Genomic DNA, 12,736 nt, shown 5'->3' on the forward strand with positions numbered 1-12,736 from the left:
GTCATCGTTGTTAATATTTGCCAGGGATAGAAAGCGATCCGCATGTCATCGTTAATAGTTGCCAGGGATAGAAAGCGCTCTGCACGTCATCGTTATTAAGTTGGAAGAATGGCAGAGAGTTAGACAGGGAAGCGACAGCAGTGAAGTTCTGTATGGCAATACATTGTAGAATAATAGTGAAGACATCAAAACTATGAAATGACACGCATGCAATCATGTAGTAACCAAAAAAGTGTTAATGCCAGGCTAATAGGGATTTTTTTCCCTTTACTCTCATCAGACTGAATCTTTACCAGTTGAAAGTATACATAAATACAATATATTATTGTATTACAAGTTTTATGCAAATGAGGCAAACTGTCCTTAAATATGCGCTAATTTGCATATTATGGGAATCTGTTTTTAGCACATTGCTTCAAGGCAGAATGCTTTTGTGATAAGACTATCAATGGTCAGGCTTTTACAGATCAGTTTATCAAAATATTGTCACGTCATGGAATTATTTAAAAAACACTTAATGTATGACTGATGCATATATTTACATTTACATTACATTTAAGTCATTTAGCAGACGCTCTTATCCAGAGCGACTTACAAATTGGTGCATTCACCTTATGATATCCAGTGGAACAACCACTTTACAATAGTGCATCTAACTCTTTTAAGGGGGGGGGGGGGTTAGAAGGATTACTTTATCCTATCCTAGGTATTCCTTAAAGAGGTGGGGTTTCAGGTGTCTCCGGAAGGTGGTGATTGACTCCGCTGACCTGGCGTCGTGAGGGAGTTTGTTCCACCATTGGGGTGCCAGAGCAGCGAACAGTTTTGACTGGGCTGAGCGGGAACTGTACTTCCTCAGAGGTAGGGAGGCGAGCAGGCCAGAGGTGGATGAACGCAGTGCCCTTGTTTGGGTGTAGGGCCTGATCAGAGCCTGAAGGTACGGGGGTGCCGTTCCCCTCACAGCTCCGTAGGCAAGCACCATGGTCTTGTAGCGGATGCGAGCTTCAACTGGAAGCCAGTGGAGAGAGCGGAGGAGCGGGGTGACGTGAGAGAACTTGGGAAAGTTGAACACCAGACGGGCTGCGGCGTTCTGGATGAGTTGTAGGGGTTTAATGGCACAGGCAGGGAGCCCAGCCAACAGCGAGTTGCAGTAATCCAGACGGGAGATGACAAGTGCCTGGATTAGGACCTGCGCCGCTTCCTGCGTGAGGCAGGGTCGTACTCTGCGAATGTTGTAGAGCATGAACCTACAGGAACGGGTCACCGCCTTGATGTTAGTTGAGAACGACAGGGTGTTGTCCAGGATCACGCCAAGGTTCTTAGCACTCTGGGAGGAGGACACAATGGAGTTGTCAACCGTGATGGCGAGATCATGGAACGGGCAGTCCTTCCCCGGGAGGAAGAGCAGCTCCGTCTTGCCGAGGTTCAGCTTGAGGTGGTGATCCGTCATCCACACTGATATGTCTGCCAGACATGCAGAGATGCGATTCACCACCTGGTTATCAGAGGGGGGAAAGGAGAAGATTAATTGTGTGTCGTCTGCATAGCAATGATAGGAGAGACCATGTGAGGATATGACAGAGCCAAGTGACTTGGTGTATAGCGAGAATAGGAGAGGGCCTAGAACAGAGCCCTGGGGGACACCAGTGGTGAGAGCACGTGGTGCGGAGACAGATTCTCGCCACGCCACCTGGTAGGAGCGACCTGTCAGGTAGGACGCAATCCAAGCGTGGGCCGCGCCGGAGATGCCCAGCTCGGAGAGGGCTGTAAATAAATAAATGTGTAAAATTTATTTACACATAAAATGACACATTAAAATCAAAACGACACAATATATATTTTTTAAAGCCTCTAAAAGTCTGCCTATAAGACCTAAGAACCTCTGTGTGGAATAATGGGAATGTACGTCCTTTGAAGACTGAGAAAAATTAATTTGTGTACCGGGAACATGTTATTTTGAGAAAATGGCCAATAAAGATAGGCGAATGCAATTAAAATGTACTTTCCATAAATATGTCACAAACTCTTATTCATATATCACTTCTAAACTGACAAATAAACATCAAATATACCTTTTGCAAATACATTGGCACGTTTAATACATTTGTTTCAAGCAATAGAGCATATGCTTTGAATACTGGTCTGTTGGGCAAATATGCCGTTTTGGGCAAATTCTCATCACTTTGCTCAATTTGTCACATACAAGGATTTTGTATGGCTGTTGAAATGTGCAGAACATTAATTAGCTATGCCTGCCCAATAAGTTGTTGCTGGTGACGCTTTACTTGCTTGACTGAGTCATGGGACCTGTGCCTACGCTTGGCACACTCCATTGAAGCAGCATCGGCTCTCACAACTCCTCTCTGATTGCTCCAGTGTCACCAAAGTGCTGTCAATGCACAATTTGTTCATCGCATTTGTTATAGCAATGACTCCCTCATTGAACGTGGCTACTGCCATACTGGCTGCTCTGTCAATGAGGGTTTTGCCCACAAAGACAGTTTTGGGGCATCGCGACCATATTACGGAGTTCAGACATTCATTTACATTCTGGTCTCCTCCGTGCTACATTCTTTTGAGGACGTTATGATTTGACATCCTATGATATACAGGTACCATTTTCTGTGCAACTTCTATAAAAAAATGGATGGATACGAAGGTTTTTGTGACAGGGTGGATATTCACCGTTTTCTATGGCTCGCTCGTACCAGCACCAATGCACACACCTATCCTGTAGTTGGAAGTGAATCCTCTCTTGTGCCAAATGCCATCAAAGGATACATTAATGTATATGATGGCATTGTCATCCTCCTTCAGCAACTCTGCTATTTTTTTAACCTTTTATTTAATGATGTAAGTCAGTTAAGAACAAATTCTTATTTACAATGACGGCCTAGAAACAGTGGGTTAACTGCCTTGTTCAGGGGCAGAACTACAGATTTGTACCTTTTCAGCTCGGGGTTTCGATCTAGCAACCTTTCGGTTACTGGCTCAAGGCTCTAACCCCTAGGCTACCTGCCGCCTGTCTGGGTCTATATCTGTGTATGCTATTCTAATTATCTTTGCAGCACTCTCCATTGACTGTAGCCCTCTCTGAATCTCTGCAACTAACATGGGGGAGAAAGTACTCGTCTGTCAACATTACAGACGTAATTGCAGGACTAAATATTAGCATATCAGCATGTATTTACTTTATGTAAAGCAAATTTCTCACTAATCACATTAGTAGGGATGCAAACTAGTCACCTTTCGGTGAAATTCGCCGTTTTGAATCCAAAATATGTGACCTACCTGATTCGTGTAGATCCCATGAGAAAAGTTTGGGGGGGGAGGGTTTGGATCACTACTGGTTGTAAGCTAATGAGTGATGAGCGTTTGGAGCAGTACTGGCTGTATCCAAGGCTCAGCCAATCGCTTACTTAACAACAGAATGCAGCGCATTCGAGTGGTTGATCTTTTTTGCCTTCCTGTGACATCGGGTGCTGCAGGTAGTTTGCCCCCGGTGATGCGTTGGGCAGACGCACCACCCTCTGCAGAACCTTGTGGTTGCGGGCAGTTGCAGTACTAGGTTGTGATACAGCCGACAGGATGCTCTCAATGGTCCATCTGTAAAAGTTGTGGGTCTTAGGGGCCAAGGTGAATTTCCTCAGCCTCCAGAGGTTAAAGAGGCGCTGTTGCGCCTTCTTTACCACACTGTCTGTGTGGGTGGACCATTTCAGATTGTCAGGGATGTGTACGCCACGGAAGCGTTCCACATTTTCCACTGCGGTCCCATCGATGTGGATAGGGGGGTGCTCCCTCTGCTGTTTTGTTGGCGTTGAGTGAGAGGTTATTTTCCTGGCACTACACTCCCAGGGCCCTCACCTCCTCCCTGTAGGCTGTCTCGTCATTGTTGGAAATCAGGCCTGCTACTTTTGTGTCGTCTGCAAACTTGACGATTGAGTGTGAGGCGTGCTTGGCCACGCAGTCATGGGTGAACAGGGAGTACAGGAGGGGGCCCCTGTGTTGAGGAGCAGTGAAGTGGAGGTGTTGTTTCCTACCTTCACCACCTGGGGGCGCCCCGGCAGGAAGTCCAGGACCCATTTGCACAGGGCGGGGTTCAGACCTTGGGCCCCAAGCTTAGAGGGTAGTATGGTGTTGAATGCTGAGCTATAGTGCATGAACAGCATTCTTACATAGGTATTCCTCTTGTCCAGATGGGATAGGGCAGTGTGATGGTGATTGCATAGGCTTTGGATCTATTGGGGCGGTATGCAAATTGAAGTGGGTCTATGGAGGTAGAGGTGATATGATCCTTAACTTGCCTCTCAAAGCACTTCATGATGACAGAAGTGAGTACTACGGGGCGATAGTCGTTTAGTTACCTTTGCTTTCTTGGGTACAGGAACAGTGGTGGACATTTTGAAGTGGGGACAGCAGACTGGGATAGGAAGAGATTGAATATGTCCGTAAACACTCCGCGGCTTACTCAAGTCGGCCACGGAGAACGACAGCCCACAGTCCTCGGGAGCGGGCCGCGTCGGTGGCCATGTGTTATCATCAAAGCGGGCAAAGAATGTGTTTAGCTTGTCCAGGAGGAAGACGTTGGAGTCCGTGACGTGGCTGGTTTTCCCTTTGTAATCCGTGGTACCGGGCTACCTTCAGACGAGTTTTGTGAGACTTTGGGGGTCCTAAAGCAAAACAACCGACATGTACGCGTTCGTTAGTCTCAGATTTCCATAGAGGTGTCTTATTAGTGTGTAGCCAAACTGTTCGGACGCTACAGACAGAGGTTGATTGTCGGTACCGTCTTCAGATGAGCCCATACAAAAACATACCTCTAGCTTAATCAGACAGATTTTGAAGGACTTTTTATTTTTTATTATGCTAATTAGATTTAAGCGGGGGCATGGAGGTCGACTCTAGGTGGTTAAATAATGCAAAAATGGCAGTTTCAACATTAACATTTTTAAATTTGTCACATCCCTAGTCAATACAACATGCTGATTTTGTCATTGTTGGACTGTCACAGATTCCTTTGTTCACACCCCTTTCCCCATCTCTCTGTGTAGGTATTCAGTGAACGTGTTCCAGCCTCCCTTCCAGTCTGGCAGAACGTCCCCAGAGGGCACCCAGTGCCGGGCTGACCTCCCCCCTCCAGCAGAGACCCCTGATGGTGTGAGGCCAGGGGATGAGGCTAGGGGCGGTGGGGCGGGAGACTCTGATCAGGAGAGCCCCTTTCTGGTCCCTGAGTCTCCATTAGAAACAGCTCAGGCTTCAGCACACCCAGCCGGAGATCCAGACGCCCTCTCCACCCGCACCACAGACTCTGGCTTCTCTGAGCCCTCCTCCTGCTCCCAGGACCCCCAGGGAGAGAAGGAGACCTCCTGTGAGAAGGCTGTCAGGCCAGAAGGTAAAGGCAAGCATAGTCTGTCATTGAGTTATCGATAATATTGTTTTAACTTCCACTTTTTCCATTAGGTTTTTCACCTGACCATAGATATCTTTCATTGTTTAATCCTGTCACTCTGTGATTTGTGACTGTATTTTCTACTGTTTGTGTGTCTAGCTGCAGTGACAGGCTACCAGCAACCATCAGAATCTGCGTCCAGCCACGCTTCTCAGTTCTACATCTCCATCCTCGACTCCAACAGCAGGGAGCAGAAACTGGAGGAAAAGGGTAAGACAAGGTCCTGATAGGTCACTATCCCGTACCCATCCTTTACCCCTAATGTAAGACAAAGCAGAAACGCATTGATCTGCTGTGTATAATTCAACATTATTCCTTTTACAATATGTATTTTTCAGTGTTTGTCATGTCTTTCCCCCCTCCAGAAGAGGCTGTTCTGGACCTCCCTGACGAATCCACCCTGGCACTAGTGTGGAAGAACAACGAGCGTCTCAAGGAGTATGTGCTGGTCCGGTCCAAGGAGCTGGACTTTAAGGAGGACCCTGGGTCGGTCAGTGAGACGGCCAGGGCTGGACACTTCACCCTGGAGCAGTGCCTTAACCTCTTCACTAGGCCTGAGGTGCTGGCACCAGAGGAGGCATGGTAGGAACAACACACACATATCAACATAGCCTTCAACATACACTAACACGCGCACATACTCAATCAAATGTAGCCCTACAGTCACATAAAGCGATGAACTAACACACGTATACATGCACAGTTAACATCGTCATTGTTCTCTTACTGATTTCGCAATTGTTTTGATGGATTACAAAGCTAACAGGAACTCTCTCGCTCTCTCTCAGGTACTGTCCAAAGTGCCAGCAGCACAGGGAAGCCTCCAAGCAGCTGCTGCTGTGGCGTCTGCCCAACGTCCTCATCATCCAGCTCAAACGCTTCTCCTTCCGCAGCTTCATTTGGAGGGACAAGATCAACGACATGGTCGATTTCCCTGTCAGGTAAAAATGACATACACAGACGTTAAAGGGTCAGTTCACCCAAATAACAAAATTACTCATTGGTTTCCTTACCCTGTAAGCAGTCTATGGACAAGGTATTACAGCAACCCATGCTTTGGTTTAGTTTTCTGGCACTGTTTCCACACGCTAACGTTTTAGCATCTGTGGCACGAATCCCATTCAAGCCGTGAGACTGCTACTAGCATTTTTTGCTCATCATGTCTAAATCATCCAAAAGTGTCTCATTGATTGTGGAGAGATTATTTGAACATGATGCATAAAAAATGCTCATATCTGTCCCATGACTTGAATGGGATTTGTGCCACAAATGCTAAAACGTTAGCATGAGGAAACAGTGCCAGGGAAACTAAACCAAAGCATGGATTGCTGTCATACCTTGTCCATAGACTGCTTACAGGGTAAGAAAACTGATATATAATTATGTAATTTGGGTGAACTATCCCTTTAATATATCACACCCTTTATACTACCCTTCACACCACTCGATGACTTGGGTTGAATTCCCTCAAATACGACAAGGTTTTCACGGCATGTTTTCTTGTTTTTCAGGAACCTGGACCTCAGTAAGTTCTGTATTGGTCAGAAGGATGACATGCAGCAGCCGCCAATCTATGACCTCTATGCTGTCATTAATCACTACGGAGGCATGATCGGAGGTCACTACACAGCCTATGCACGCCTGCCCAGTGCCCAGAACAGCCAGCGCAGTGATGTTGGTGAGTGGTTGACTGAAATAGGCTTCACATTAGTATACACTGAGAATACAACACATTCTCAGTGTATACTCAGACCAGGTGAAAGCGATGATCCCTTATTGATGTCACCTGTTAAATCCACTTAAATCAGTGTAGATGAAGGGGAGGAGACAGGTTAAAGAAGGATTTTTAAGCCTTGAGACAATTGAGACATGAAGGGGTAAGACAATGGTTAAGAGAAAAGATTGAAGTGTCTTTGAACAGGGTATGGTAGTAGGTGCCAGGCGCACCGGTTTGTGTCAAGAACTGCAGCGCTGCTGGGTTTTCCCAAGCTCAACAGTTTCTCATGTGTATCAAGAATGGTCCACCACCCAAAGGACATTCAGCCAAATTGACACAACTGTGGGAAGCATTGGAGTCAGCATGGGTCCGCATCCCTGTGGAACACCATTTAGAGTCCATGCCCTGATGAATTGAGGCTGTTCTGAGAGCAAAAGGGGGGTGCAACTCTGCTAGGAAGGTGTACCTAATGTTTGGTACTGTATACTCGGTGTATATTGTATTTCTGTCCATGGCAAACATTGGTTTACACATGTTTGTTTTTTGTTCATACTAATGTACATGGGGGGGGGGGGGAATAACTAAACTAAACTCCTCGTCCTTTCTCTCGCCCAGGCTGGCGTCTGTTTGATGACAGCACAGTGACGACAGTTGAGGAGAACCAGGTGGTGACACGCTACGCCTACGTGCTGTTCTACCGCCGCCGCAACTCCCCCGTGGAACGACCACCTCGCTTCCTAGGGCCCCTCGGGGTCGAGTCCCCCACCGCTGCAGGAGCCACCGCCAGCCAGGTGAGGGTGCCCATCTTTACCTTTCAGAGACCCCTCCCCAGGATCCATTATATGGTGGTAGTAGGAAAGCATCTTCAAGGTGTAGTGCAGCAGGAGTATATTCAATTCAACTTTCTTGAGGTATATTGTAATTTTTTCCCCAACAATTTTTATTCAATGTTCACCACTTGAGTAAGAAATGTAGTACTGTGTTAATCTTTTCCTCTTCATGGCCGGATATTTGATTGCTTGCTTGTGGTCCTTTTAGAGAAATGATCTCCGATGCCAAGGGGCTAATGTGTGTTTCTGCTTCTAAAGCTATGGATGAGAGTAAGAGGTTTGATCTAATCTCATTGCTCTCAAGGCCATTTGTTTGTTCATCAAAAGTGTTTGATACAAGACCAGCTGTTTCTAAGTTGAATAGGTGCTTGGAGAAAAAGCCGTTCACACTTACAACTTATTATCCTATGCACAATTTTGAAGTGACAGACATTGGCTTTCTCCAGACTCTTTGATCTGATCTGTATTGGCATTTAAGATGTATTGTATTCTGTCCAAATGCTGAAAAATAAGTTAATTGCCAGAATTAATAAGTTGGGGCTGTGTGTATTCACCATCAAGTCAAACCTTTGTGCAAGTGGTCTGTTCATGCCTATGAGAAAGATTGGGTGTATGGTACATTTTCTCTTGAACTCATTAGTTTATATTGGGGGTTGGAATCTGTCTAAATATGTGTGATTTAATTAATCTATTAGCTAACTCTTATGAGACACCACATTTCTGTCTTATCCATCTGTTTTCTGAAAAGCACCCCTCTCACATCGCTCTGAGCTGTCCTCATGCTGTGTATGCCATGTGAATGAGTGAGGGGCGTCTTGGTTAATTTGTCAGAAACCCAGTAATGTATTCCTTGAAAGAGCCTGGCTTGTCCTTGACCCTATGGCAGGGGTAGGCAACTCGATTCAGCTGCGGGACGATTTTTGACAAAGTGGATGGTCGGGGGGCCGGAACATAATTTACAAAGCAAATTGACTACAACTAAGCCCACAAAGAGATTGTTCTTTTCAAACAATCATTTCAATCATTGATTATGCTGAATTCCCCCCCTCCCCTTTGGGCGGCCAAAAGAAACCACCTGTTGCCGACCCCTGCCGCTGGAAGTCTGGCTGTGGTGAGGGGACTGTGCTTTAGAACCAAGCCTTTCCCAGAAGCTGACACAGGTTTCCGCCATCGCAGGCCTCTCTAATATGGCAGGAACTGGAGGAGGAAGAGGAGGGTCTTGAAGAGGGCCCCCGGGGCCTGTTCCGCACCAGCCTGGGGAGAAGAGCAGCCAGGAGGAGGGAGGAGGGGGTGGAGGGGCAGGTGCGACGGCGGCGCCAAAGGATCTCAGATTATTCCGATGATGACTGCGTGCGATATTTGGTCCTGGGCACCTTGGCTGCTCTGCTAGCGTTGTTCCTGGACCTGATCTACCCCCTGCTCTACTGAGCCAACTTGGGGCTAAGTGGCCAGTCTCACACCCCATTACATACACACCCCAATACAGATGCACATGAAAGCTTATACACTGAGAAATTAAGTCAAATTTATTGCACTTTAAATTAAATGTCTATGCCATTATTTATATATTTTTTATTGTTTTGTATTTGTAGATGGCCTATAAATCAACATTCTGTTGAACACATTGAAATTAAACAAAAGTATACACATGATATCCTTTAATCAATTCTATGCATCGTTAAAGAGAAACCGACTGAGCTGCTACTAGAATTTGTTCTTAACTGACTTGCCTAGTTAAATAAAGGTTCAATTAAACAAAATAGTTACTTTGCTCAGCATGGCTTTGCCTGGTTGACTTTTTGTTGTAGTTGTGTACTGCAGTCCATAATCTAGGCCCTTATAATCTACCCTATATTCTAGTTCAACATACCAAAACAGGTCTCAACTGTAGTCTCCCCTTTCTTTGTCTTCCTCCCAAGTCTCTCACCATGTATGTTTTTTTGTACTAAAATATGAAATGCACATTTAGACATGGATAGGCCCATCTTTTGCACTGAGATGACTTGAAGGCTACAGCGTTGTAGTCCTACTGTAATAACTGCTCACTCAGATATGTCATCCTTAACACCACCCTGGTCATTGTATGTTGGCGATATCTGCTTGCTTGTACCTTCATGACTGTACTGTAGCCTGAAGACAGTTAACATTGTGTTTTTGCCTTCTCAATGAATAGTGTTATAGACTCACTAAGCTATTAAATGCCTTCGCTTTTTCCTGTTTGTCACGTTGCTGATTATTTTAGATTTTATGTTGTTAACGGCTCTTAATTCAGCAGGTTTATTTATTTCTGCCCATTCATTTGACTTATCCCTGTCATACTTGTATTGGAACTGTTTTCTCTTTGTTTCATGAAAGCTATTTAAGCAAAAGTAACCTTTTTAATGTGCTGCTTTGCATTACACTTTTGGTGAAGTAGCTAGCTATGTCTGAGCTTTATGACTGTTTGAGAAGCAGCCTCTAAAGTGCACTAATGCCTAGCTTAGCAGGGATTTAAAGACACTAGGAAAGAGAGACTGTATGTCTCTCAATATAAGTTGCTACAACGTTTCATGATTATCGGTGCTGCTGGTATATAGACTACGCCCTGTAACAGTGTTGTAGTGATATGTTCAACTCTTAGGGATTTCACAGTGCATTCTGTCATGTCTCTCCCTTGTAGGTGGGTTTTCAGAGCTGAGTCTAGTCACTATATCTGCTTTAAATGCCCACTATGTGTCCCCAGTATGTGTATTTCATCTCATTCTTAAAATGCATCATACTGGCTGTATTTTGAAAGATGCATCTTGAAAATGTAATCGCTGACATGCAAAACATTTTGGGATTATATCAACAATGGACTAATGAAATATATACCAAAAGCTAGATTTTTCCTTTTAAGAGCGCTCTGTTGTTGGAATAGTTATATTATTTAAAAAGAAATGCATTTCCCAAGCAATTTGTTCAGGTACTTCCATCTCAATGATGCTCCAATAAACAAGCACTTAAATTGTCAATCTTATGCTGTGTTAATGAATATTATTTTTCAATCAGTTACTGTCAGGAATCTTTCAGATATTATTTCAAACATGGAAATTGTCCTGCCAGTTGGAAATGGTTATGTTTTCCCAAATGTTATTTTTGCTGCAAGGAGTGGTCAGTCTGTCAGTCCAGTGTTTTTGCTTTTGCATTGTTTACAGACAGGTCTGGTCTCCCTGTCAGGGAGCTGGTCCAGAAAAGGCATGATTGATTTACACTGGTTTATTTTACAGGCCTCTAGCCAGGCCCTCTTTGGGACAGACCTGGACCCTGAAGGACCCCCTCCGCTGACCCCAGAAGTGACCTCTGAGCTGTTTGCACACTCTGGAGAATGTGCTACTCCGTCCTACAGCAACATGGAGGAGGTGGACTAGGGCATAGCTGAGGTGCCACCGACACGGCGTTAAGTTCCAGTTGTGGAAATATTCTCCTCAGTAAAAGACACTTCAGTGCTTACTAATTAACTCGGCATCTTTAGTGTGTCCCTCACTGGTGCAATGCTAGAAATTAAAGAACTGGTTCTGTGGCCGAAAGACCAGCACATGTACCCGTCACCACAGATGCGGTGGACAGACCCACAGACTCACACATTTTCCACGTTCATCTGTATTTACACATCAACCGATCCAGACCAACTCATACTGTATATGTAGTAATATCCATGCAATGTATTTCCTTACACATACTAAGCGCACACACGCATACAAACGGCATGTTTGCACATACAACAAAAGCCTCCACACTCCTGTTGTCCTAGAGCCTCTGGGTTGCAGCCCATTGTTGGCTGATAGAATGCACCTTTGTTTGGGTATCCCCTAAAACGCCACTTTAAATGACACCTATTTATCCCATGATCATGCTTTGGCTCAGAGGTCACAAAGGGAAGTCGCCAACACCAAACTAATTTCCCCCCCAGAACAACAACCTGTTGTGAATATGAGGGGAAATGGTGAGGTGGGAGGATGGGAGATGTGTGTGTCTGTGTGTAAGCATTTGTTTTTATTTGATACTTCTCATTGAGGTATTGCCTGGTCTGATGTTTTGTAATTTCTGTTGGATTCTGTAAGCTGGGTTGAAATTGATGTAAAAGTGTGACGGTGAAGAAATTTAAGGTAGACTCAGCGGTATGACCGATGCAGAGAGTAAATGGCATAGTGTGTCAATGTCTAAAACTGAGTGACGCGTGAGGCTAACCTTCTCTGCTGTTTTGGTGCCTTGGCTACCACACTGAACAGCCTGAAGTGAACCAGTGCAGATACACCGTGTGAGAGCAAAGTGTTGCATGGGGGGGTTCCTAATAAATACAAACGTGTTGCATCTCGCTCATCTCTCTGGTGCTGCTCATTTCACCGAGTCTACCTTTTTAAAGTTTTTAACAAGTTACTGTCTTTCTGTTTACTACTTTCATACTCACCTGGATTTAGTTGCTTTCCTTTAGATTTATTTTATTTTTACTTGGTAAATTATCCAATCCTGTGGATGCAATTTTTGGCAAGATACCGGCTTGATATACACTGAAATGTGCATGTTGATACACAGTAGCCCTAGAATAGAATGCGGTTACCTCTCCTGCTACATATCTTTATTTCTGTTTGAGTGGACTGTCTTGTACACCCCTCCCTTCCTTTGTAATGGACTGCATATATAAAGTGGGGATTAATGAGAATGCTGCTGTGAATATAATAAATGGTTTAATATAAATAAAACCCTTTTTGAGAAGCGTTAAAA

At 44.9% G+C, this 12,736-nt stretch overlaps 1 protein-coding gene across 17 annotated transcripts in view; it reads left to right on the forward strand.

The window, feature by feature from the left end:
- usp19 (ubiquitin specific peptidase 19) overlaps window positions 1-12,736 on the forward strand; it is a 33,313-nt gene extending 20,577 nt beyond the window's left edge. For 7 of the 17 annotated variants that reach the window (XM_071371836.1, XM_071371840.1, XM_071371839.1 and 4 more), the window contains 7 exons: window positions 5,049-5,395; window positions 5,546-5,656; window positions 5,785-6,028; window positions 6,235-6,387; window positions 6,958-7,124; window positions 7,779-7,954; window positions 9,170-10,991. In XM_071371836.1, the coding sequence (XP_071227937.1) occupies window positions 5,049-5,395; window positions 5,546-5,656; window positions 5,785-6,028; window positions 6,235-6,387; window positions 6,958-7,124; window positions 7,779-7,954; window positions 9,170-9,421 (1,450 nt within the window). In that variant the 3' untranslated portion in view covers window positions 9,422-10,991. Of the gene's footprint in view, window positions 1-5,048; window positions 5,396-5,545; window positions 5,657-5,784; window positions 6,029-6,234; window positions 6,388-6,957; window positions 7,125-7,778; window positions 7,955-9,061; window positions 10,992-11,241 lie in introns of those variants that run through there. The other 10 variants (XM_071371843.1, XM_071371844.1, XM_071371845.1 and 7 more) reach the window with 6 other exon arrangements.

Source organism: Salvelinus alpinus, chromosome 28 (genome assembly GCF_045679555.1).
Source record: "Salvelinus alpinus chromosome 28, SLU_Salpinus.1, whole genome shotgun sequence".
Classification (NCBI taxonomy): Eukaryota; Metazoa; Chordata; class Actinopteri; order Salmoniformes; family Salmonidae; genus Salvelinus; species Salvelinus alpinus.